The following is a 27,842-nucleotide window of genomic DNA, read 5'->3' on the forward strand; positions in this document are numbered from 1 at the left end:
GCCCAACGACCAAGAATTTAAAGAAGCCACATTCATCCAGACAGGTAGGAAGGGCAGAGACATGAAGAGGTCCAGAAAGGCATGGAGACTTGGAGTGGCTCAGAGAAGCATGTGGACAGAATGGCTGATCCCAACATCTATGAGTGGTGGATAAAAACAGGAGGGATTCCTTAGGGGTAAGGAATCCCAGCCCCAGGCCAGACTACCCAGCCCAGAGTCCAACTCCAGAAAGATGAGTCCCCATAAATGGGGCTGTAAAAACCAATGGGTGTTGGTGTGGTGGAAGAAACTGAATCCTCTTAAAGGGCTCACAGTGGACTTAGGACTCATGCAAACCCACCTCCTCAGGGATTCAACACTAGGGCAACAGCTGGAAGGGCACCAGTGGCTTATGGGGACACAGTGAAGTACAAGTGGGGAGACAGCTTCTTCCCTAGCAAAACTCCAGAGGGCAGGCACCAGCATTGTCCCTTCTGTAAGCCCTGCCCCACACAGAGCAACAGAACGGTGAACCCGATTGGCCTGCCCTGGCAATTACCTAAGGCTCCATCCCATATAACTTAACAGGTGTACTAAGACAGGGAGTCAAAGCAGCTCTACCTAAATACACAGAAACAAACATAGCGAGGCTGCCAAAATGAGGAGACAAAGAAATATGGCCCAGATGAACAAACAGAACAAAACTCCAGAAAAAGAACTAAATGGAATGGAGATAAGCAACCTATCAGATACAGAGTTCAAAACACTGGTTATCAGGAAGCTCCAGGAACTCACTGAATACTTCAACAGCATAAAAAAGACTCAGGAAGAAATGAGATTACACTAAGTGAAATAAAGAAAATCTACAGGGAACCAACAGTGGAGAGGATGAAGCCAAGAATCAAATCAACGATTTGGAACACAAGGAAGGAAAAAGCATTCAATCAGAACAGCAGGAGAAATAAGAATTTTAAAAAATGAGAAGAGGCTTAGGAACCTCTGGGACATCTTTAAACATACCAACATCTGAATCATAAGAGTGCCAGAAAAAGAAGAGGAAGAACAAGAATTGAAAACTTATTTGAAAAAAAAAAAAAAAAACAAGGAAAGAAAGCTTCCCTAATTTGGTGAAGGAAAGAGTCCAGGAAGCACAGAGAGTCCCAAACAAGAGAGACCCAAAGAGAACCACACCAACACATGTCATAATTAAAATGCAAAAGTTTAAAGATAAGAGAGAATCTTAAAAACAGCAAGAGGAAATGAGAGAGTTACCTACAAAGGAGTTCCCATGAGACTATCAGTGATTTCTTAAAAAAACTTTGCAGGCTAGAGAGACTGGCAGGAAGTATTCAAAGTGATGAAAGCAAGGACCTACAAACTAAATTACTTAATCCAAAAAGCAATCATTTAGAATGGAAGGGTCGATAAAGTGCTTCCCAGATAAGGTAAAACTAAAGGAGTTCATCATCACCAAGAATTATTACATGAAATGTTAAAGGGACTTATTTAAGAAAAAGAAGATCAAAATGATGAAGATTAAAATGGCAATAAATTCACAACTATTGATAATTGAATCCAAATAACAACTAAGCAAACAAGCAGAACAGGAATGGGATCATAGATATGGATATCATTTCAAGGGTTATCCCCAAGTTGGGAGGGGGAAAGGGGAAATGAGAGGAAAGGGCAGAGATTAAGAAGCACAAATCGGTAGGTACAGAATAGACAGGGGATGTTAAGAACAGTACAAGTAATGGCGTAGCCAAAAAACTTATATACATGACCCATGGACATGAACTAAAGCAGAGATTGCTGGAGAGAATAGAGGTACCAGATAGAAAGGAGCCAAGGGGAAAAATTTGGGACAAACTGTGCCCTGGCTGGCATAGCTCAGTGGATTGAGCTCGGGCTGTGAACCAAAGTGTCGCAGGTTCGATTCCCAGTCAGGGTACATGCCTGGGTTGCAGGCCATGGCCCCCAGCAACCGCACATTGATGTTTCTCTCTCTCTCTCTTTCTCCCTCCCTTCCCTCTCTAAAAATAATAAATAAAATCTTTTAAAAAATAGAAATACTTAAAAAAATTGGGACAACTGTAAATAGTATAATCAATAAAATATATTTTTTAAAAAACATAGAAGGCAGAAAATGTTGGAAGACAAAAATAGGAACAAAGAACAAGGGCAGAGAACAAGAGCAAACATGGCAAGTATTAATCCAACTATAATCAAGAATCACCTTAAATGTCAATGGTCTAAATACACCAATTAAAAGTCAGGTTTTCAGAGTGAATAAAAAATCAAGACCCAACTATGTGTTGTTTATAAGAAACTCATGTTGAATATAAAGCCATATATAGATTAAAAGTAGAATGATGGAGAAAGATATACAATGCTAACACTAATCAAAAGAAAACAGGAATAGCTGTATTACTTTCAGACACAGCAGACTTTAGAACAAGGAAATTTAGCAGGGATAAAGAGGAGCATTACATAATGATAAAGGGCTCAATAGTTCAAGAAGATATAACAATCCTTAATGTGTATGTGCTGAACAACAAAGTGTCAAAATACAAGAGGTAAAAACTAATAGAAATGCAAGGACAAATAGATGAATCCACTTTTATAGTTGGAGACTTCAACACCTATTATAAATGGACAGATGCAACTGGCAGCATATCAGTAAGGACATACTTGAACTCAACCATGCCATCAATCAACTGGATGTAGTTGACATCTATAGACTACTCCATCCAACGACAATAGATTACATGTCCTTCTTAAGCTCACATGGAACATTCACCAACATAGACTGCATTCTGGTTCATGAAACAAATCTTAAGTTGAAAAGGATAGAATGCACATACTAACTGCTCTCAGACCACCATGAAATTAAACTAGAGATCAATAACAGAAAGATAGCTAGAAAATCTTCAAATACATACTTGGAGATTAAGCAACATATTTTTATCACATGTATCAATGAAGAAACTTCAAGCTAATTTTTAAAATATATTGAACTAAATGAAAATGAAAATACAGCTTATCAAAATTTGTGGAATGCTGCAAAACCACTTTTTGGAGGAAAATTTATATCATTGAATGTACATATCAGAATAGAAGAAATATCTAAAATTAATAATCTAAGTTTCCTTCCACTTTAGGAAACTAGAGAAAGAAAATCAAATTACATTCAAAGTAAGCAGAAGAAAAAAATAATAAAAATTAGAGCAGAAATCAATGAAATTGAAAACAAGATATCAACTAGAGAAAATCAACAAAAACAAAAGCTGGCTCTTTAAAAAGATAAGTAAAACCCATAAGCCTCTAGTTAGACTAAGAAAAAAACAGAAAAGAAACATATTACTAATATCAGAAATGAAAGAAAAGACATCACCCCAAAGTCTCTGGACACTAAGAAATAATAAAGGAGTATTATGAACAACTCTATGCCCACATATTTGATAACCTAGATGAAATTGTTAAAGTCCTTAAAAAACACAATCTGCTAAAACTCACACAAGAAGAAATACACAGTCTAAATAAGCACATATTTAATAAAGAAATTGAATCAATAATTATAACCTTACAAAACAGAAAGCACCAGGGTTCACTAGTGAATTTTATCAAACATTTAAGGAAGAAAGTATACCAATTATCTACTTTCTAACTCATTTTATGAAGCCAGCATCACCCTAATACTAAAACCAAACAAATGCTTTGCAAGAAAAGCACAGACCCATATCTCTCATGAACATAGATGCAAAAATTCTCAAAAAATATTAGCTAATTGAATCCAACAATACGTAAGAATTGTATACCCAACCAAGTGGGATTTATCCCAATACGCAAAGCTGTTTCAACATTTAAAAGCTAATAAATGTAATCTATCACAGCAACAGTCTAAAGAAGAAAAATCACATCATCTTATCAATGGATGCAGAAAGAGCATTTAACAAAATCCAATATACATTCATTCATGTTAAAAATTCTCAAAAATGGAGAGGAATGCCCTCAGCTTGTTGTAAATGTAAAAAGAACATTTACAAAAAAAAATAGCCTATAGCTGTTTCATACTTACTAGAAAGGAACTTGAAGTTTTCCTGTTGAGATCAACATCATACTGGAAGTGCTGCCTAATCCAATAAGACAAAAGAAAGTAAAAGATACATAGGTTGGGCAGGAAGAAATAAAACTGTCTTTGTTCATAAACAATATGAAATATATAGGAAAATCTGGAAAAATGGCAAAAAACCCTCCTGGAACTAATAAGTGATTCTATTAAAAGTTTAATCGTTGCCAAGTTTTGAGGTGGGAGACAGATAAAGGAGAATTGGTAGAGCCCAGAGGAGTTTTAAGGCAGTGATGTTCAGTACAATACTACAATGTGCAATGCCATAATGATAGATACATGTCACTATACATTTGTCAAAGCCATTAGAATGTACAACACCTAGAGTGAAGCCTAAAATAAACTACAGACTTTGAGTAGCAAGAACGTGTGAATGTAGGTTCACGTATTGTAACAAATGTGCCATTCTGGTGCTAGATATTGATAATGTAGGAAGTTGTGCATGTGTGGGGGCAGGAAGTATGTGGGAACTCTCATTTCTGCTCAAATTTGCTATAAACTTAAAACTGCTCTTTAAAAAAATTATTAATTTTTTAAAGTAGCTTACAATATGGAGAAAATAGAGTTGGGTCCCTACTCTATCACATTTAAAAAATGTATTCCAAAAGGATTGAAGACTTAAATGTGAAAGGTAAAACTATAAAGCAAATGGAAAAAAATATTGGAGAATACCTTTGAGATCTCAGTTTTTGAACAAAACTTAAAAAGTGCAAACCATAGGAGAGAAATTGATGAATTTGGCTACATGAAAAATTAATTGAGTTCCATTAAACAAAGAATTCTAAAGATAAGATAAACTCCTGAGGAACAGAAATATATTTGTAAATAATGAAGGACTCATATCTAGAAAGTCCTACAAATTAGCAAGAAAAAGTCAGAAAAATCCACTGATAAAGTTTCTAAGTAGGCAGTTCACAGAAGGACAAACCTGAAAAATTTGTGAAGAGATGCTCAAATTTGCTAGTATTAAAACAAGATACTAATGTACATGTATCAAATGGGAAACTATTAGAAAGTCCAACAATCACAGTATTGTTGAGGATGTGGGGAAATGGAAACACTTGTGCCAAGTTAGAAGAATAAAAGCAGGCATCACCATTCTGCTGAACAACCTGGCAGTAATTAGTGAAATTAATATTATTATACCCACAACCTAACAACCCAGCAACCCCACTACATGGTTTATATTGCTAAGAAGCTCTCATGTGTGTTCACAAGCAGAACAGCACGAGAATCTTTATTGCAGCAGTGTTTCTGGAGGCAAAGAGCTGGAAGTCAGCTAAGCGCTCCTCGCTGGGACAGTGGGTAGATAGCGTGTGGTCTATGCATGCAGTGCATACTAGGCAACAGAATCAATGAATTACATTCACACACAGTAACATATCCCGAAAGCATAAGGTTAGGTAAAAGAAACATTAAAATACAAAACAATTCTATATAACTTCAAGTAAGTAATACACACACACTCTAAAGAACATATATAAAATATTTAGGAGTAAGTGTTGAACAGAGGAGGGAAATGGGAGTAGGATAAAGAAAACAGAGAAAAACAAAATGTAATAGATGACTGCCTTTGTTTTGTCCAGTGATGAAAACATATGATGAACTAATTGGGTGACTTAATTTTTTTTAACTGCTGTGCTAAGAAGAGGAATTTTTTTTAAAGAAAATAACTAACTAAACAAACAAGTGAGCAAAATATAACCAGAGACATGGAAATAAAGATCAAATGTTTAAAGTTTAAAGTCTAGCTACCGTATATAGAGAGTGTTTGCTTTGACGGTAACCAGAGGGGAAGGGATAGTGGGATAATGAGGCAAAGAAGGAGAAGGGTCGTCAAAGAACATGTGTAAAGGACCCATGGACAAAGACAATGGGCGGGGAGAATTGAATGTGGGAGGTGGGAGTAGGTAGGGTGCGGGAAAGTAATTGGGGGGAAATGGGGACAACTGTAATTGCACAACAATAAAAAGAAATACAATATGCATATAATGATCTCTCTCATCAGGTTATATTTGAAGATTAAATGAGTAATTCAGATAAACATTTAGTTTAGTGCTTGGCATGTACTAAACACTCAAATGTTATCCATTAATGTATTAACAGTACTCCTGACATAGCTACTACCAATCAACTGGAGTTAGCACTTAAGACCAATTGGATTTAGACAATTCCCCCAAAGATCCATAGTCTACAGTTCTAATAGATGGATAGGCAAGTGCTGGCAGCAGACCCAGATGCAAACAGCAGAAATGCTGAAAGCAGCCTCAGGGAATGGGAATGGCTACCAGCTTTTCTTGCAGTGCCATTGGGAACCTTGATGGTTAAGGTGGGAGAACGCTACTGGAATGCACACATTAAGAAAGTAGAGATTGCACAAGTAAGCTGTGCTCAGAAACTGGGGAACTTCACGTACTCTGAGATACTTCTCCAAAGGGGCGTTTTCTTCTAACATTTTATTTTCCAGCTATAAAACTAGCTGAGTTTAAAGTCTAGCTATGGTATATAGAGAGTGTTTGCTTTGGATTTCCTGTTCCCCATTCTCCTCTTCCTTCCCTGAGGTGGGACATACCTCATCTTAGTGAATGAACAAGATCATCACCAGGTGGTCTGTTCCTCAAAGTGCTGACCCAAGATCCTCATCCCAGAGAGCCCAGAACATATGCCAGCCCCTTGCTGGCATGTTAATTCAACAAGCATTGGCTGGGACTCTATCCCAGGCACTATTCTGGTGTCTGGGGATCTAGAGTTGCTAACACAAAATGACAGGCTTAAAAATAAAATTAAGAAAGTGTCAACTTGGAAACTTAAGAGCCTTCCCAAAGTGAAGCACATTTTAATATGTTTATGTGTCGCTGGTTTTCCGTAGATCATAGATGAAGAAGAAACACAGTTTATGAGTAACTGCCCTGTCGCAGTCACAGAAAGCACCCCTCGGAGGAGGACACGCATCCAAGTGTTCTGGATAGCACCGCCAGCAGGATCGGGCTGTGTCATTCTAAAGTAAGTGAGCATGGAATTCTTTTAACACTTCATTCCCCTTCCCTGGGGTCCATCAAAGACTTCATGGTATTGCAGAAAGGAGGTGGCTTTGCTGGGGCATCAGGCAAGCTGCATAATTTCTCCATCCTCTGTTATCTCAACTCAGAAATGGAACTGTGGGCCATTATTGGTAAAGTGCTATATAAAAATCATTCTCCCAAATCTCAATTTTCATCTAATACAATGATTCTCCTGGCCACTTTCTACCTTCCTTGAGATAATGATACTGTGGTTAGTTAAGAGAAATTATTAACCAGGTGAGGATAATCTTTGACTTTCTCCATCTGGAATGGGATACCTAATATCCTTAATCTGCACCAGGTTGACTTGAGACCCAGTTGTAACCTCTGTTAGCCTCTGACTTTCCTTTATGATCCTATTTTTTTTTCCTCCTCCCATCAAAATTGCCCTCTTGTGCCACTTCCTGGGTGGGGGGAGGGGGCTCCTGATTTTCCTTTTGGTGAGTTACAGTAGATGGTAGGAGGTGTTAACCAGCTAATAGTTTTCCTCCGAAAAGTAGCATTATCTCAAAACTATGTCTCCAAAATTGTATGCCATACAGTGATGTTTGGGGAGATAGATATAAATAAGTGGGCAAGAAATCAACTCTGTGGTTAAACAAGTTTGGAAAATGCTATGTACTCTATCCTCTTCTTGCAAATTCACAACATATGTTAGCATACTGATGGTTTTACAAACTCCTACTAATATGAAATGTTTGACTTGGTTCTCCCCACCATTTCCCAAACTTATTTGACTGCAAAGTTCCTTTTCTACTGAGACATCTATTGACATTCACCAGTTTGGGAAACATAGGAATACATTTTAAATAGATTATAGACTGCATAGAGTATGGTGAGAATTTTAGGATTTCAGACAGGCAAATTGTCATGGTTAGGTGAGCAGGGCTCCAATTCCAGTATCGAAAAAGTCATTTTCCTATGGAGGTAGGAGCTGGGACCTTCCCGACCACCTTCCTCTTCTTTCAATCACCCAAGGCCTTATTCCTGTATTTGGTTCACTTGTCTGTACCTCTGGCAGGTGGATATTTCGACAGGCTTACAACTGTAGTTAACTCCAGCCCAGCCCCATAGAGAGGCTAATAAAGAAGCATTTTACCTATGCACTCCACTCCCTGTAGGTTTTGGATTCAGTTGTGCCTGACTTATGGAAAAAAGCTCACAGAAATCTTTGGAAACCTCTGTCCCCTGTCCAGACTTTGCCCTGTCTTTTGCTGCTATCTGGGCATCATTTGTTTCTTTTTTAGTTCAGATTCTTTGAGAACTTTAGCTCTTGGCATTAATTTACATTGGAGATTTGTTTTAAAAAATTTAGCAGTAGAATATTTTAGATGAAATATTTTATATATAAGCCCAATATATAACATGCATCTAGTATCTAGTTGAAATGTGGAAGAAGACCTTCTGGGAATAAACAAAAACACTGAAAGGAGAACAAGCAGAGACTATTCGTTCAGAGCTTGGTATATATCAAGGGAGTCAGCTGCCATCACTGGCACTTGGCAGAGACTCAGATGCAGGCAGAGGAGCAGGAAAGCTTTATAGTGAAAAAGGGAGAAGACTGCAGGTACGTGCTGATCGGAGGTGGTTTGTGTGGGGAAGCAGAAGGTGGCTAAGTGGAAGTGAAGCACCTTATGCAGCTGGTTTGGAAAGTGTGTTCAGGTTTCTTTGGTTGGTCCTGAATCAAAAATAGAGGAGGCAGTGGGGGCAAAAATTAGAGAAGTTGGCTGGCATTGACCAAGTCCTGAATGTTCGGGTCTGATAGCTTTCGGAAGTTGTGCTTTGGCTTCCCGGGCCAGTCGCTGCAAAGGCTGGGGTCAGATATCTGTTGTCATAGATGGCCTGGCCATTGTCCAAGAGTATATCCAATTGGATATCCAGACTGGATATCCAGTCCAGCCTGAACATAGCGTCTCAGTTTGGCTTTCTTGTACCCATGGTGGCCCTACCACTCCACAGAGCCTGGAGCCTAAAGAGAAAGTTGGAAAACATCAGACCCATGTGATGAGTCTTCCCACTTCCAGAACTTTTATCTCTCTGGCCTACTTTTCTGATTTTCTTTGACTTCTTGTTCTCACAAACCAGAAGCTTTTGATCTCCCTGGAGGAAGCCAGAACGGCGTCTCTTGTTTATTCATTAACGATAAACACATGTGAACATATGTTTATTTATTAACAGTTAACCAGTGTGGCCTGTGCGTTCCCTTATTCTTTCAACAAATGTGACTGAGCTTCTATCTGCACAGGCATCGGGATATACAGGCAACCGAGGCATGTTCTTGGCCTTGAGGTTCTCATGTGCCAAATGGAGGAGAAGGAAGGGTCAACCAGTACTTTCTGTGTACCAGGAACTCAGCTGCACTTCTCTCAGGCTTTATCTACATTAATCTTCACAACAGTTACCCCATTTTACAGGGGAAGAGTTGGGTCTCCAAGAATTAGACAAGTTTCTTAAAGTCACACATCCATGCAACTCTAAAACCCCATGCTCTTCCTTTTTTTTTTGGTTTCTTTTGAAGGAATGAAATACGAGCTTCTACTATTCACGAAAGAAATAACAATTTTATAGGTAAGATGTAAATACATTCACATTGTAAAATTTCAGACACAAAGAAAACAGTGAAATACAGAATGCAGAAAAAATGAAAAAAAATCCCTGACATTGCCCCCAATGAGTCTCAGAGTTTCCTACCCAACAGTAGCAAAGATATCAATTTGGTGTTTATTCTTTAGATTTATCTGTATGTTTGCATGCATATAAATAAACATAAAAGAACATAGTTTCATTTTTGTGGGAATTTAAATTTACACAAATGATGTCATGGTCTGCATGATGTACTGAACTTGAATGCATCTTCACTAAAATGTGTTAGAGATTCCCAGGTTAGGACACAGAGATCAACTGCTTTTGAGAACCGGTTGCACACAGTCTATAATGGGAATGTGTTAATTATTCCATAGTTGATGGAGGACATTTAGATTGTTTTCCATTTTTTTACTGTTACAAATAATATTATGATGTGCATCCCTTGTACATGCCTCTTTGAGCAAATATGCAAGTTTTTATCCCTGGTAGATGCCAAGAAATGGGATCTAATGGATACACATTTATAATTTTAATAGATATTGCCAGATTTTGCCCCCAAAACTGTGCCAACTTAAAACATTTTCCCTGATTATGAACAAGAGAACCTGTTTCCTTACTCACCAGCAACTCTTGATATTATCGATCTTTCAAGTTCTGCCCACCTGATAGTTAAAATCAGTATCTCATTTCAATTTGCATTTTCCTGATTACTAATAATAGTAATCTTTTCACATATATTCCATTTCTGTTTCCTATGCCTATTCGTGTTCTTATCTGTTTTCCTAATGACACAGCTTTTTAAAATTGATTTTAAAGTAGTTAAATATACAATTATATAAAATATTTTTATGTGCAAAAATATTTTATACATAGCACTTAAAATTGATCTGTATATGTTCCAGGAAATAATACTTTGTTATACATTTTTTAAGACTTTATTTTTATTTATTTTTAGAGAGGGAAGGGAGGGAGAAAGAGAGAGAGAGAAACATCAATGTGCAGTTGCTGGGGGTCATGGCCTGCAACCCAGGCATGTACCCTGACTGGGAATCGAACCTGCGACACTTTGGTTCACAGCCCGCACTCAATCCACTGAGCTATGCCAGCCAGGGCTTTGTTATACATTTTAAATATTTCTTTCCACCTTTCTCTTAACTTTGCTTATAGGTATCTAATCTGCCAGAAATTGAAATTATGATTTCAATCACGTGTATCCACACCTTCATTTTTGAAGTTTGATTTGTGTCTATTTTAAAAAGGATCTTCCTGTATCTATGATTATAAATATATTCCCATAGTTTTAATATTTTCATAAATTTAAAAATAAATTTAGGTCTTAGTTTTGTGAATGATATGCTTCAAATAAGTCCAATAGAAACTAGAGGCAAGCTCAAAGTGAGGTTGCCAAAGGGTCAGTTTAACAAAGGGTTTATTTACAATGGTGTGACCACAACAACAGAGAGAGAGAGGAGCTTTTACCACTCAGAACTGAAGAGCAAAGGTGGGGAAAGAGAGGACGGAGCAAAGAAGACCATCCTCTCTGAGGAGCTGAGACTTTTGGTTAAGGGAAACAAATCTCCTGAGGTTGCAGAGGCTCCTACCCCACTCCTTTCCTCTGATTTTCTGCCAGTTGGCCCCTTTGGCCTGGCCCCAACTCCCAGGATGATGAAGCCCAGGGATATTAATATAGTCCATATAGATTCCCCTCTCGGACAAAGACCAGGGTGTCGAAGGACAACGAAGGTATCTGGAGAAGCAAGCCAAAGATATCAGCACAGACAGGAAATCAAAGTCTACCTCTTTTTTCTCAGAATGACTCGTTACTTGTCTCATATACACTTATTGAATAGTTTGTCCTTTCCCTGATTGCTTGTCATGCTACTTTATCTAATATAAAATTTTGAAACAGGTCTGTTCCATTCTGTTGATCTTTTTATTCCTGCATGAGACCCACACCATTTAGTAGCATAATTTTATTTTATGTTTTGATAGCAAGTCATCATTCATTAATCTTATATTTCAAAATGTTCATGGCCATTCAAGCAGATTCATAACTCCAGACAAATTGCAGAGTAAGTTTGTTGTGTCTAATAAAAACTTACATTGAGATTTTAAATAGTATTGCATTGCATTAATAGTTTAATGTGAGAAGAGTCAGCATCCTACAATATGTTTTGCAAGTCAGAAACATGGAATATCCCCTATTTATTTGGTATTTTATGTCCTTCAGCAAAGTAATGTAATATTTCTTCATTTAAATTGCACATTTTTATGAGGTTTTTTTCCCCCACAGGTATTTTACAGTTTTATTGCTATTTTGAATGGGTTCTTTTTTCCTATTTGACTTTCTAATCCTTGATTGCTTGCATTTAGAAAACCTATTGACTCATGTACCTAGAATTTAAATCTGGACATTGCCAAACCCTCTTGATAGTTCTAATGAGTTGTTCTTCCATTCTTTGGGGATATAATGAATAAATATATACCTTTTTTTCATGCATTAGTTGCTTATCTGTCACCTCTAGTAGAATATTAAATAGTGGTAGTCATGCTTATTATCTGATTTTAATAGGAATACCATTATATTTCACTTTTAAGTATAACATGAAGTACAGGTTTCAAATTGATATCTGTAATCAAGTTGAGAAAGACTCCTTATCTAGCTGAAAAAGTTTCCATCTTTTTTCATGTGGAAGGTGGCTGGGGAAGCAACCAAGCAAGCAGTACTCCTTGTGCACCTGCCATGTGCCCAGAGTACATCAGCACTGATACTGACTTTTAAGACTTTCAGTCTATTGTGCTAAATAAAAATATGTATGCAGCTCTGGCTGATGTGGCTCAGTGGATTGAGGGCCAGCTGGCAGACTGAAGGGCTGCCAGTTCGATTCCCAGTTAGGGCAGATGCCTGGGTTGTGAGCCAGGTCCCAGTCGGGGGCATGTGAGAGGCAACCAATCTATATTTGTCTTGCCCGTTAATATTTTTCTCCCTTTCTTTCTCCCTTCCTTCCTCTCTCTCTAACAATAAATAAATAAAACCTTTAAAAAACACATGTATGCAAAAGTTAGCAAACCCAAAACAGACAAGAACAGGGGACAAATTAAGTATGGTTAGTCAGAAAGGAGATGAGTGAGGAATGGAATAATGGGAGCACCAGAATAATGGGAGCACCTTTCTTGGAAAGGTTAGTTTATATCTTAGAGGCTGAAATAGGGTTTGGATAAATGGACAGAAGGGAAGAAGTTATTCCAGGTGAAGGGGTGGACAGACTGAAAGTGAAAGCTTGGAGGTAAAATAAAGACAGCAGCCTTGGGAGACACTAAAAGACTGACTTAGTGAGATTAAAAGGTCTATGGGGACCAAAGTCTATTGCTCAGTCATGGAGGTCCTCCAATGTCAAGATGAAGAGATTGAACTTCATTCAAGAGGACCAAGGGAGCCATTCATGGTTATTAAACAGTAGACTGACATGCTGGAGGAAGTTTCATTAAAAAAAGTTAGTAAGGGCACTGAAATCTGGCAGCGAAGTCAGGACAGATGAAAGGGGAGATGCCAACTTTGCTGCAGTCCTGACTTGCAGAAAGGAGTGTTTATTGTTGCCGTGTTCAGGTGATGTTCCTGGGAGACGACAGCATGGTAGAATCAGCAGCAGAGTCTGCTCAGTGTCTGTAGATGACAGCTCTGAAGCTAGATGGTTGTATTCTTTTGCCCGGGAGGGCTGGGAATGGAAGCACATAGCAATTACGACTTCCCTTTTGGCACAAACCTGACACCATTTCCATTAGATGCAAAGACTTGAACATTTCTAAATTACAAGCTTTCCAGGCAGCGCTCCTTGCATCCTTCTCCCCCCAAAATGAATGACCCAGCACTTAAAGCTTCCCTGGCATGCTACAATGCCACAAGAATGCTGAAAACCGTTATAGCAAAGTTGCAACTGATTGAAAGAAAAAGCCCTCATGAATATTTACAACACCCTACCAGAGGGAAGTCCTGTCTCCTGAAGTGATGCTCTCTTTCCGTACATTTATTGTCTTTATTACTCTTATTACTAGATTTCTTTTTCCCTTTTTTTTTATTGATGTTCGAATACAATTGTCTCCATTTTCCTACCACCACTTTCCCCTGTCCTACCCATGCCCACCTGCCACTCTCAATGCCACCCCCTCTTGGCTCCGTCCGTGGGTCCCTCATTCATGTTCACTAGATTTCTGACACTCATTTGCCACTTCCCAGGAGGGTCTGAGATGTCATCCTACACTGAGGAGACCAGTCACTTGGTGAATCATTTGGGGAATTCAACCTTATGAAACAATGGTCAGCTAGAGGTAGTAATAATAGCCAAGAGCCAAGCCCTGTTCGAGGTGCATTACAAATACTTATTTAATTTTCACAGCAACTCTAGGAAGTCAATACAAAAGGAGAAGTTAAAGCACAGAGTGGTTAAGTGACTTGCCCCAGGTCACAGGGTGACAGAGCTAGGATTTAAACAGAAGCATCTGGGCTCTGCAGTCAGTGATTATAATACTGCACTCTGCTGTCTTCGACTGGTGCCACTGGGTCAGATTCAACTCCAACTTCTCCCTCTCCCCCAACATCAGTAGATGCCAGTCTGTCTCTTCTAATCACTTGCTTTGCATTCATTGCCTTATTCATAGAAACCTTTTGCCTCACTATGGCAGCAACCTCCTCAGTCCTCACCCCAGCACCTCCTGCACACTGGCATGAGACTTGCTGCCTTCATATGCTGCTGAGTTACCCCAGTTACCTAGCAATTAAATGAGGGCTTCCATCACCTTCAAGATTAAGTCCAGAATCCTAATCATGGCATTGAAGTCTCCTCCTATCCTTTACCAGGGTCCCCGATCAGCCTCTTCTTTCATTGAGTCCCTCCTTGAACACAGTTCTCCAGCCATTCTTTCCTACTCACTCTCGGGAACACTCATGTGTGCCTGCTGTGTGCGGGTTCTGAGGACTCAGACGCTGGCTTTGAGGACATCACAGTCTAGGGGTGAAATACAACAAAACAATTCAAGTCCAGAGTCTGCAATTCTGAAATCCCAAAACCTCTAAAATCCAAAATAGTTTTCTTAACTCATTTAGGGCCCAAACCAGCCCTGAACTGACTTCAAGTCATTTATAGTCTTTCAGTGTAAATATTAATGTATTTGATGCTCCCTCAGGCCCTAATGGGGATATTATAAAATATATGGAGTTTCCACTTTATTACTTTCTGAAATCTGAAACTCTTCTGAATTCTGAAACACATCTGGTTTCCAGGCTATCAGATTAGCCTATCAGATTAGGGACCTTTGCTCTGCTGATACAATAGGGAGGGGATGGGAGGTTGGATATCACTCAGAGTGCTGGGGGAGAGCAGAGGAGGCAGCCCTTGGGTAGGACTGGGCTTCACATAAATGTGAAAAAAGGAGGAATCCACTTCTTGCCAGTGTAATAATCTATTCCCAGCTGCAGTCGCTACAAGATATGAAAATTGATTTACTGTTCCTCATTGCCGAAGAAAAAGGTACAATTCCTTAGCATGGTATCCAAGGTCATTTATGACTTATTCCAGCCATGCTGGAGTCTCATTTCTAGGCACTTCTCCACCCCACATGAGACTATGAGCTTCATAGAGGAAGGGATCAATTTTATACTCTTTGTAGCTCTAATGCATGGGTTGGCAAACCTCAACTGATAGTCTAAATCCAACCCATTGATTGTTTTTGTAAATAAAGTTTTATTGGAATACAACCATGCTCCTTTACGTATGTATTGTTTAGGGCTGCATTGTTTAGGGCTGCTTTCCTGAGAAGTTGCAACAGAGACCGTATGGTCTACAAAGCATAAAACCCTTCTTCTCTGACTCTTTATAGAAAAAGCATACTGACCCTTGCTCTTATGCATCCCCCAGTACTAGGAACTCAATAACTGCTGGTATCTGGTCCAGGCTCTCCCAAAAACCCAGCTGAGACAAAGGCTTATATGCAGGTAGCTTGTTTGGGAAGTGATCCCAGAGAGCAGGAGGTAGGGGATAGGAGCCTGTGAGTTGTATCGGGGTGAGGGGGGCATGTGTGATTCAGTCAAGTATTACTGACTTAGCTGTCACTGTAGGCAAGTGGTGCTTGATCCTCCTGGGACCTTTTGAGAAGGCTTATGATGTGTCTCAGGATAGTGTGCCCAGAGATGCAGGGGGAAGCCATTATCCATTGGCTTCCATCCTCCATTTCAAAGGGGGTGGGCACAAGCATTGACTCCCCTGAGCTTCTGGGGTGCACATTTGTGAGCGCTCATCAGATTCTGAACACATACTACAGTATCAAAGAAGCTCTGGTACAGAAAGCAAGAGGTACACCATGAGGATAAGATGTGCATCATCCAACTACTGCAGGCAGAGCTGGTCACAGCACAACTGTGGCTGCAGTCAGAGGTGCATGGCAGAATGAGAAGAGGCATATAGAGGTGCCCGGTGCATCAATTAGTATGAGTAACAGTGTAAGTAGTTTACGTTTATTACCAGCACTATGCATTGCATGCCTTATCTCTGTGCTCATAAAAGCTTATAGGTCTTCTTTATATTACTCCCATTTTGTTGACGGGAACACTGAGGTTTACAGAGTTTATATTCAGGGTATTAAAGCAGTTACAATGTAATTACAGTTATCATTTAACTGTTACATAATAGATCTGAGACTTAAACTCTCTTCTTCCTGACTTCAAACCCCTTGTTGTTAACTAGTCTCCACTAAACTACACTGACTGAGCTTGACCAACCCCACCCCTCACTCTCACCTTCTGCCTCAGTTGGCCTGTGAGAGCATAGCCCCTCCTATAAACCAAGGGGTAGAAGACTGCCTGTGGGGAGAGATATTTTTCTCTGAGCGAGGAAACTACATGTCATTTACTGTTTAGAAAGTGGAAAACAAACCCGCAGAGCTGGCAAGGGAAAGGCTTATCAGTGATGTTTCTTGATCTCTGCACCATTTCCCCCTTCTTCCCCCATCCCCCTCCCAGCTGATAACCCTCCAAATGGGGGATGTTAAGAATAATACAGGAAAGGGAGAAGCCAAAGAACTTATACACATGACCCGTGGACAAGAACTAAGAGTGGGGGGTGCTGGAGGGAAGGGGGTATTAAGTGTAAGGGGACAAAGGGAAAAAAATTGGGACAATTGTATCAGCAAAATCAATAAAATATACTTAAAAAAAAGAGTACATGCTATATAAGATTCTGTGTATATAATGTTCAAATGCAGGAAAAAATAACCTATCGTGCTAAAAGTCAGATAATGACCTTCCACATCTGGAAGGGGAAAGACCCCAGGGGGTTTTCTGCAGCACTAGTGTGTCATACTTGTTGCGAGGGTAGTGTTTCCCTGTGAAAATTCATGAAACTCTACACTGATAATTTGTGTACTTGCACATATTATATAGGGTTTTTTTAAAGATTTTATTTATTTATTTATTTAGAGAGAGAGAGAGGAAGGGAGGGAGAAAGAGAGGGAGAGAACCATCGATGTGTGGTTGGTTGCCTCTTGCGTGCCCCAGACCAGGGACCTGGCCTGCAGCCTAGGCACATGCCCTGACTGGGACTCAAACTGGTGACGCTTTGGTTTGCAGGCCAGCACTCAATCCACTGAGCTACACCAGCCAGGGCTTGTATAGGTTATTCTTTAATTTAAAATAAAATGTAAGGCTTCTGGGGAAAAAAAAAAAAGAGAAAGGCTTATTAGTGGGGAGAGAAGATGAGTACTGAGGAATTAGCTAGCACTCATAATACTTTGTCACTCCATAGAGCTCACCAGCTCTTTTTATCTTGCAAGGAAATAATAACGCAGACAGCCCACATGAGACGACTGTGTGTGATTTAGAGCAAACTGGCAGGCTTGGGAGATCTGATGTGGCTGGGGTGCAGCTTACCCCACAAGTTTCCCGGCATTAAGTAATGAGAAGAACCACAGACGTCTTTATTGTAACTCAGGGTTGCTTTCCCTTGAGGTCATCTAGAACCTCAGCAATGCTAACCAGGGGAGGACACAAGGAGCCTACAGCAAAGGGGGTGGAAAAAGCCCCAGCCAGCTGAAGTGGCTGGTTCTCGAGAGAGCATTGGGAAAGACCGAGGCCATGTCTAGAAGCGCAACATGTGCTTGGTTCAGGAAGACTTAGATGCCCTAAGACCTACCGTCCAATAGGTGGAGTCCAGATGCCAGGGGTTCCTGAAAGGCTGAATGTGGTGCAGTTCCAGGGGAGCTGTCAAATGGCAGCAGAGTTTCACTCAGCAGCTGGAGTCCCAGGTGTTGGATCCAGCTCCCAGGGGAGGAAGCTGTCCAGAATTCCACCGGAAGTATGGGCTGTAGAGGCACTCCAGGCACAGCAGTGAACTGAAACTCAGGTGGGAACCCTGTAGCCCCACTCTGTGGATGGTGCCAACATTGGGAGGGGCCAGGAGCTTACTACAATGTGGTGGGCATGCATGAGTACACGGCCCACCCCAGCTGTGCACCAGGGCCCAGGCCCCTAGCAGCAAGACCAGTCTCGGTCCTCTCCCGCCGACAGAGTGGGAGTTGCCAGTCTATTCCCTGCCGTAGGCACAGTGGGATCAGAAACAACATGTTTGGACCCCGTGGACATTTTTTAAAAATTGAGATTAAATTCACATGACATAACATTAACCATTTAAAGTCTACAATTCAGTAGCATTTTAGTACATTCACAGTGTTGTGCGACCGCCACCTCTCTCTGGTTCCAGAACATTTCCATTGCTTCAGCGTAAAGCTCTTTACTCATTGAGCAGTTTCTCCTTATTCTCCTCTGCCCCAGCCCTTAGCAACCGCCAATCTTCATTCTGTCTCGATGGATTTACCTATTGCTGATATTTCCTGTAAATGGAATCACACAACATGTGATCTTTTGCATCCAGCTTTTTTCACTTAGGTAATGTTTTTGAGGTTCGCCCATGTTGTGGCATGTATGGTACTTCATTCCTTTATAGATCTGAATAATACTCCCTTACATGTATATACCTCAATTTATTCCTGTGGACATTTTTGACATGAAATGGTCAAAGGATAAAAATGGAAACATTTGGGCAACAGTGAAAAAGTACTAGGTGGTATCATGCCTACATTAACCTTGCAGTCCCTGTAGTGTTTTAACCAGAGAACATATCATGCAATACACCATGCGTTGCTCCACTCCTGAACCTTCCCCCACCCCCAAGAGGGACAGTGATGACTCTGCAACAAAGGTAGAAAAGGACAAAGAAATGGTTCCACATCTACTTTGTCTTTCAGGGTCACAAAGTAAGTGCAAAACAAGTTAGCGTAACTTACCCAGTCACCAAAATGGCTTGGTTAGGCCTTTATACCCAGTACGTGACCACAGTGTCACAAAGTCACATCCTTGGCATGTGTTACGTCATCTGGAAGAAGCATGTGCTGAGTCCCACCAAAGATGCAGACGATGCCAGAAAGATGAGCCTTGGGTGCTCAGCGGTGTAGGAGAAGGAGTTTCCTCCACAGGCGCTCACGGCTCCATCACCATCCACTTTCAATCTGTAATCAAAGAATTGTCCCTGAGTTGTTTGCCTCCCTGCCAGCCTGCTTACCACAGAGAATACCCAACCGAAAGCCAATGAATAAATGAGATTACATGAGAAGAATGTCCCCCTTGCCTTCTGTGATTAATTATTGCAGGTTGATTTCAGCTACATTTTTCCTTGGGCATTTCCCTAAGATTTCACATATAATAGCCCCTGGACACTGGGGAAAAAAAAACAGAGGAGAAAAAGCTCCATTATATCTTAGTTCTATGCTACTCATAAATGAAAATCATTGTTAATTTAGAGTTTGACAGCTGTGGAGAATTTGTAAGTTTAGGGCAGCTGTCATCAACACTCTAGCTTATTTTTCAAACAGATGTTTAATTTGACTTTAGTGCTATTGCCAATTTTTGAGGAGAAAGGGGGAAGCAGAAACAGAAATAATCATTATATTCATCATTTGGTTTCCTTTCAAAACATAAATCGGCATGATTAACGATGACATCAGAATTGCTGTAATTGCAATTTTGGGTGCAGGACTGGTTAGCTATCATCTCCTTACTTGATCTAAAACTCCGTTTTTCCTCTCCTAAAGTCAGGGGCTGTTTTGTGATAATTACACCCAGACTCTGAACAACAGTCACAGCTGACCAGCGTACAGGAAAACTCAGGGAGTGGCCAACAATGGGTGACTGGGCCCCAACCCCGGATGAAAGTCACGGGGCCAAGTCTGTCTTGTGGCTGTGGAATCAGGAAACCAGCGGGAGCAAACAGAGCCCATGGAATGGCATCCCGGGTCTCCCGCTCCCTTTGACACAGCTACCATGCGTATGTGGCTCAGGCAGCTGGGTTTGTGCATGCTCACAGTGTGCAAATCGGTCTCAATGTATAAAATTAAACACATGTGTGGCTCCACGTAGAAATCTGATGAGTCAGAATGGACTTGAACAGGCCCGGCTATTCCAGTCCACGTTGCTTGGAGGAAATCTTCCTTCACACCAGCTGTGTTGCTAGGTAAACCCACTTCCCGGATCTGATTTCTCCACCCTTGCCTTTTTGTGTTTGGATTTCAGTGGTCTCCCTTGGCTTTTACTTTTTACCATCTGTCATGTGTTTGATTGTGGCCCTCAGCACCTCTTTGACAATGAGTCTGTGGTGGGAACACTAGGTGCAGTAACACACTTATTGTTTACCTTTGTACTTGTTTCTTTGTACATTGAGATGGAAGACTCACCTTGCCTTCTCCCTCAGTCAACAACTCTGATTTGTGCTATGCTAAAGAAGAATATACCCCAAGGAAAAATTGGGCAGATATCTTGGATTTCAGTCTTAAGCTGTGGTTTGGTAGAGGAACCATCCACAGCCCAGTCCAGCTAGTGCTAGGAATAACAGGTCTAAACAGAATTGAGGATGTGCGCTCTGTGGGCCAAGTCTGAATCCTCAAAGGGTGCCCCCCTCAATCTCTTTAAATGGTAAGTATTATTTTCAGAATATTAACCTGGAACTAATTCTTCCTTAACGACAGAAAGACGAGACTTCTGCCAGGTTAAATACTCAAGAATTTTGGGCAATCTTTAGGGAATTATTTCATGTATCAAAAACTCCTGGCTGTTGCTTGCCACCCCAGCCATCTGCCTGGGTCTAGACTATGGGTCTGTTGCTCAAGCAGCTGCTCCCCCACCTTTGCTCCATGCTCGGAGACTGTCCTTCGATATCCCACATCACAGCTAGGGTCAAGTGATGATGGTTGATTAGATGCTGTTGAAAGCTTGGGGAGTGCCAGATGGAAATTTTAACATGGAGAACCTACATAACTGGCTTCTAGGTTTGGCGGCTCTCAGGGCCCAGAAACCCAAGCTCGTCCTTGGGGGTTCCTTCCTCTCACACACGGCGAGTATTAGGATCCCAGCCTAACCTCAGGAGCCAGTTTACTTCTCCCAAAGAATGCCCCTACATGAGTCCCAGTTGTCCCAAATTTCAGACCCAATTCTCCTCTAGACTAATTTTTTTAGCATTATAGTTACAAAGGTAGATTCACAGGTCAGGTGGCCTGTGATTGAATTCTGGCTCCACCACCCACTGACGACATTGGGCAAGTCATCCTAAACTCCCAGAGCCTCCGATGCTACCCTGGAAAATGAGGATAACAATAGGACCTACCTCACAGGGCTGCTGAGCGGGTGCAGTGAGTTAATATATGTATGCCATGTGTTTAGAAAATGTCTGGCACAGAATAAGCTCTTTACAAGACTGCTTATTATTATAGTTTTGATGTTGCTGTTGTTATTGCTTCACATTTGCAATAAAATGGAGATCATTGTATGGATGTTTCCAAAGACAAAAGAAGTGGTTAGCCCCCAGGAGTGAATTCCAATTACTACTACTTAGGGCAAAAACTGTACAATTTTAAATGTGGTTTTTCAAACTTCGGAAACTATTACATTTCAGTCTCACTGGGTCTAGTTTCCTTTTGCTTGCCTGCTCCTTGCCAATTAACATAAGAAAAACATAAAACAAAATAGCCATGTTAAATTTTTAAAAAATCAAAACCTGGTAAAATGAAAATGTGAACATAACATCAAGAGAAGAGGGAGACCGAGTGCAAATATACATGGGCTCTAAGCTCTCACAGAGTTGTAAGAGGAACAGATTATGCCCATTAAATAAAATGGAAAGCTAGAGGTCTTCTGATATAAATAAATATATATGCCAATTAAAGGAATGAATGAATGAATGAATGAATGTAGGAAATTTTGATAAAGAGCAGAATGTATAATCTCAAAATACCTGCACTCAGAATACCGACTAATTACAGAAAGAAAAAAAAGGAACTTTAGAATGGGGAAGTCTGACAGACCCCAGTAACAGGACAAATCTAAATTTACATCATGTGCCACCTGATAGGGTACAATGAGAAAACACAGCATCACTTCTGTGATATTCCTCCTAAAGACACATAACTTAAATCGAATCCTGAAGAAACATCCGACGAGCTCAAATATTTTACAGAGTTACTGACATGTAATCTCCGAAAGTGTCAAAGTCATAAAAGTCCAGGAAAGACTGAGGAGCTATTTTAGATTGAAGGAAACTAAAGAAACATAAAATCTAAGTGTAACACTGTGATTCTAAACTAGACCTCTTGGCTATAAAGGAATAACTGGCAAAATTTCAATAGAGTTTGAGGATTAGATGTATTAATGTTAATTTCCTAAATCTGACAGTTGTATCACGGTTCCTCGGGAGAATGTCCTTGTTTATAGGAAATGTATAATAAAGTACTCAAGGTGACCAGATATCATGTCAACCACTTGCCCCCAAATGCTTCAGGGAAAAAAATTCTTTGTACTGTCTTCTAAGTTTTCTTTAGGAAACGGTTTGGAAATGGTTTCATGTTTAAAAGATTCAGCTCAAAGACAGAGTAAAAGGGAAAAGAGAAGAGTTGCATTTGCATCTTTGTCTCTCCTTTCTTGATTCTGTTTCTTCCTGGCTTCTTTCTCTCAGCAGCTTGGGCTTAGATGTGGGGGCGGAGACTCTGGGTTCAGTGGAGAAGACAGGCAAGGACTCACCAGGCCTGAGAGGCCGGGCTGAGTTCATTTGCACCACTGTTCCATACCAGGCACCATGCCAGAGGCTGAGAATGCAGAGCTGAGCAGGGCACAGCCTCCCAAGAATGCCCAGACTGGTAGGAAAACAGACAATGGGCAGCAACTACACAGTGTGAAAGAGGCCACTATGGGAAGAGCACAGGGCTGGGCGGGGTGGTGGTGGGGCCCAGCCTGGTCTGGGGTGCTGCAGGAGGGCCGCAGAGCACACAGAAATGAGCAGACAGAAGGCAGCTGGGGACAGAGAGCAGAAGAGGCAGTGGGTGGGAGTGTCCTTGGCCCAGAGAGAGCAAGGAACATCTGAGGACCTGCATGTGGATCCTGATGATGGAGCAAGAAGGAGTGTGGTTGGGGGTGGAAGTGACACTCAGTAAACGTGACTTTTTTTTTTACTTTCCCTCTATTTTTTAGCCTTTCCTTTGCCAAAACATTCCTTCCTTGAGCATTCAGCTGTATATTCCTCTAATTTTTTAATAACAGTAAAATAATAGCTAAAATAATCTGCCAACAACTCTATAATGAAGATACTATCCCACTTTACAGAGAAGAAACTGAGGCATAACCTGTGTAACATCATGAGTGGTAGAACTGGGATTTAACTCCTGGCTCCACTAACTAACTGACTAGACTAACTCTACAGCACAAACTTTTGATCCGCCACAGTGCAGATCTTTAACGAGGCTGAATTCTTGCAAGGATTGTCTTTTATGGGCCTCAGTGGTTCTCTGACTAGAGAGGTGAATGGGAGAGATGCTTGTGAACAGCTGTCAGTGCATCTTACCCACTCAGGTCACCTCCCCTCTCACCCCATCCCACACTGTCAGCAGTCGTATGAGCCCCGCCATGTGGCCAGGTGAGCTTGGAGCCTTGGCTGCTTACACCCTGGGCAGCTGTAGAGCCAGAGCAGCTCAGCAGAGGAGGGCAACAGAGGGTCAGGTTAAAGAAGAAAGTCTAAGAATCAGGTCCAAAGCATCTTCAGTGAGGGGAGGCCTTCACAAGGGAAGAAATGGGGCACAGAGTTGGGTTAAGATGAGCAGTTCAAGATGGACACTGTGAATAAGGCAAAGGTGTAAGTCCCGTTCGTATGTGGTACTACAGGTGGCACTTGGCCTCTACTGGAAGGAATGTCAGGGTATTTTTCACCACACTCTGCATGCCACTATACCACAGGACTCTATTGTTCATTCAACAAACATTTTCTGAGCACCTATTATGTGCCAGGCTTGGGCTAGGTGTGGAGGAGATGAGAGAACAAGCTGGAGGGACTAGCACATGAATATTCATCTGAGAACCTGAAGTGCCAAGCTGTCTTTGGAACAAGGCTGCATTTTCATTTTCACTTTAGCCCCTGGAACAAAGCAGGGAAGTGACAGTTACCAGCTGGGGGTGGAGTGGGAAGTGTGGGAGGAAAGAAGAGCAAGTTCCCTCCAGCGGCAGGGACATCTCTAAAACAGCTTTTCACAGAAAGCCTAATTATTCTATTATTCCTCCACAACAGGAAAGGTCTCCCTTTCCACACTTTTCTGGCCTTCACTACAGACTCCATGGCTAATCACGTTTTTCAAGATGGTTCTTGATGCAAGCGTTGCCCTTGCAGACAAGCTCTGGTGTCAGACAGGTCAGATAGGAGTCCTAGCCCCACTCATTCTGAGCCTGTTTTTTTTAACTATAAAATGGGGATGAGGCTCTAAGGTTTAGGAAGTGCCCCTTTACATTTTTAGGTAGTTTAGGGTTTACAGAGCACTTTCCCAATTCTCTTGCAAGACTGATGTCGTTGAGTGAAATTGAGGCTGAAAGAGACACCGTGATTGGAACTGGATCACACAGACCATGAATATAAAAGTCAAGATGGAAACCTGGCCTCCACTTTTAAAACAGAAAGGATTTTCTGTACTTTGGCACATTTTCTTTTATGATGATGAAAGTCACTGGGTAACTCTGGGGACACCTACATATTCTATTTCTGCCCAGGAGTTTTAGCTTGGGATTTCCTTGCCACATGGGAGCTGGGAGAGCAGTGGAGAAAGTGATGGGTTGTGGCATCAAACTCATTACCTAATCCTGGCTCCACCTCTTAAGAGTTACATAAACTTGGGCAAGATACTTGGTCCCTCTGTGACTCAGCTTTTTTCATCTGCAAAAGGAGATAATAATAGTAACCATCTCATAGGTAGGAGAATTAAACCAAGTAGTCTAAATCAGTGGCTCTTAGCTACACATGAGAATCACCTGAGCAGCTTTTAAAAATTACCAGTAAGGCCCCATCTCTGGAAATTCTGATCCCCTTGGTCTGGAATGGAATCAGGGTGTCAGTGCTTTTTAAAATCCCCCTCCCTCCTGAAATAATTCTAATGAGCAGCCAAGGCTGAGAACCCTCAAGGTATGTAAAACACTCACTACGGAGGGCCTGGAGCATAGTAAGCACTCACTATTGTTAATTATTAGTGTTGTACCAGCTGGTGATAAAGTAAGGCGCATGGACTAACACTGGTGAATTGGTGCGAACACCCTGTGGGCGCCAGCTGCTGTGCAGTGCACTATGGGTAGCTAGATGAGCAAGAGAGTCCCCACTTCATAAGAGTTTAATTAACTCCCTAGTTGGGTAGGAAAGGCATAAATACATGAGAAGTTATGCAGCAACGTGAGGTTTAAGGTAGAAAGAAGAAAGGAAGAGAACATTTTTTCAGGTACCTACTTTGTGCTAGGATCTTTACAGACCAGCTTAGCTCATTAATGCTCACAAGAGACCCATAAAGTAGGTATTAACCCCAGTTTCTAGGGCAGAAAACTGAGGCTGTGGAATTACATTACCTACTGCACAGTGAAGAGGTGTGTTGAGATCTGCTGGACTGCAGAGGTCTCTCTGTCTCACCATGTCTGTACCATGCTGGTTTCACGGTGACTATAGACAAAAGTAATGAACTAGCAGAGATTAGCATTTAAAAGGTTTAAATATCAGTCCTTATTTAAATATGTATATGTATGGAACTTTTAATCTGTGTATCTACCATTCTACCCACTTACTCTTCCTTCCTTTTGTCTAGCTATTCATTTAATTCTGTTACCCAACATGGCTCCAAAATAAGATTTTCAGTTTAATCAAATACTTTGGTTAATAAGCCAAGCTGTTGGGTAAAGTTTAATTAATTTTTTATTTTCTTGCATAAAGTTAAAAAAACAGCATTAAGCTAAACGATATATCACCTCCAACAAATCATGTTGGAATGGGAACGCTCAGGTTATGCTTCAAGGTACACTAATGCATCGGGAGTTTTTAATGTAGATTAACTACCAGTCCTAAACAGTAATAGAAATAGAGGAAAACAAAATTAACGTGATTAAATACACTCAGAGAGTATTTATTCTGTTAATTGTTAAAATTTAGGCAGCAGTCAGATTGCAAGGAGACTTGCAGCTGCAGCTCCGAAATAGCTGGTCCTCCCCTCAGCTGTTGCTAATTAATGTGATTTTCCTAATAACAGTTGCCTGATAGCAGAGAGACGGTAGCAAATCAAAACAACTTCATTTCAGTGTTGATGAGCCCTGACAACAACAACCAAAAGAGCCCAGTAAAATCCAAACGGAAATGTTGCTAATTGCAGGCTAACATGTGGTGTTTCTTTTATTTTTAAATTTTTTTATTTATTGATTTAAGAGAGAGAGGAAGGGGGGAGGAGAGAGAGAGAGGGAGAGGGAAGCACCAATTTGTTCTTCCACTTGGTGCATTCGGGCGATGCTCTAACAAACTAAGCTGTGGTCCAGGGCTACCTGTGGTGTTTCTCTACACCACTGACCTCCAGAAGTTGGTGGTACAAATACATGGGGTTTGTTGGTTAGTATACAAGTAACATCATTACATCAGCCACAGTCACAGTGGGATTATGCCACAGGCTCCAGAGAGGAGCAGAAAAGTATTCTGGACAACTGTCCATCGCTCTTGACCTTGGCATGTATAAGTGACCCATCTTCTCTCAATATCTGTCTGACATTTTTTCCCCCAAAAGACAGAATTCGAGAAGCCAGTTTGCACCATACGATATGCAGAACCCTACTGGGAAGAGTTTTCAGAAAAAGAATCCAGAAGTAGCCAGCATCTCTCGTATCTAACCCATCTATGGTTGCATTTGGCTCATGTATTGATCCCCAGTCCAATCAATTGCCAACTAGTTGGTTTCACCAAAATATGTTGCACAAATCATAACAATTTATAGATGAAAGGACTGGTTTTGTTTCCCTAAGGAAGGTACCAGGCACATGGGAGACTAGAATGTATTCGGCTTTTCTACCAGCAGTGCAGTATAACGGCATCGCAAACTGGGCCAGTCAGTCACATTAGACCCCTGGCCATAAGGGGCTCCTGGTCATCTTAGGGCAGCTTGAACAGAGGAGACTTCATGTTAGCAGGAGATTGAATTATAGATTTCCAAGACCAGCTATGTCAACCCAAAGAAACACTAAGCATTTGGACAAAGAGGGGTTAAATACAGTACAAAGGGTCATTACCAAAAGGTCATTACCAAATATCCTGCTAGGACAAGGATTCTGCTAGTTTACTTTCTTGAAATTTATTTTACTTGTATTAAAATGTCCTTGACATGGAGCCATCCAAAAACAAGGGACCCGCACACCCCATTGTGGTGGCACAAACTCAACCATTTGCAAACACAAAATGAAGCAGTATCTGTGACCAAGGCAACGGACACTGACAGGTGTGTGATTTTGGGGCCCACTACACTGTGAGGGTCCAGCTTTAAGGACATCTGTTGTGCTGCCCCCAAGAGGTGGTTACCATCCAGTTTTACTCCTGTTCCCTCATACAGATGAGGGGTTGAAGCTGAAGCCTCCTCCTTCCCTCTCTTCCCTCTCCATCTCCACTTCTATCTCCATCTCCTCTCTTCCTGTCTTCCCTCTCCATCTCTGCTTCTGTCCCAACTTTGTGACA

At 41.1% G+C, this 27,842-nt stretch overlaps 1 protein-coding gene across 1 annotated transcript in view; it reads left to right on the plus strand.

Moving 5' to 3' along the window:
- The window catches only part of SPON1 (spondin 1), a 268,644-nt gene that overhangs the window by 72,150 nt on the left and 168,652 nt on the right, over window positions 1–27,842 (plus strand). The window contains exon 3 of the mRNA XM_028517009.2: window positions 6,978–7,111. Coding sequence (XP_028372810.1) covers window positions 6,978–7,111 — 134 coding nt within the window. The remainder of the gene's footprint in view (window positions 1–6,977; window positions 7,112–27,842) is intronic.

This window comes from Phyllostomus discolor, chromosome 6 (assembly GCF_004126475.2).
Source record: "Phyllostomus discolor isolate MPI-MPIP mPhyDis1 chromosome 6, mPhyDis1.pri.v3, whole genome shotgun sequence".
Lineage (NCBI taxonomy): Eukaryota > Metazoa > Chordata > Mammalia > Chiroptera > Phyllostomidae > Phyllostomus > Phyllostomus discolor.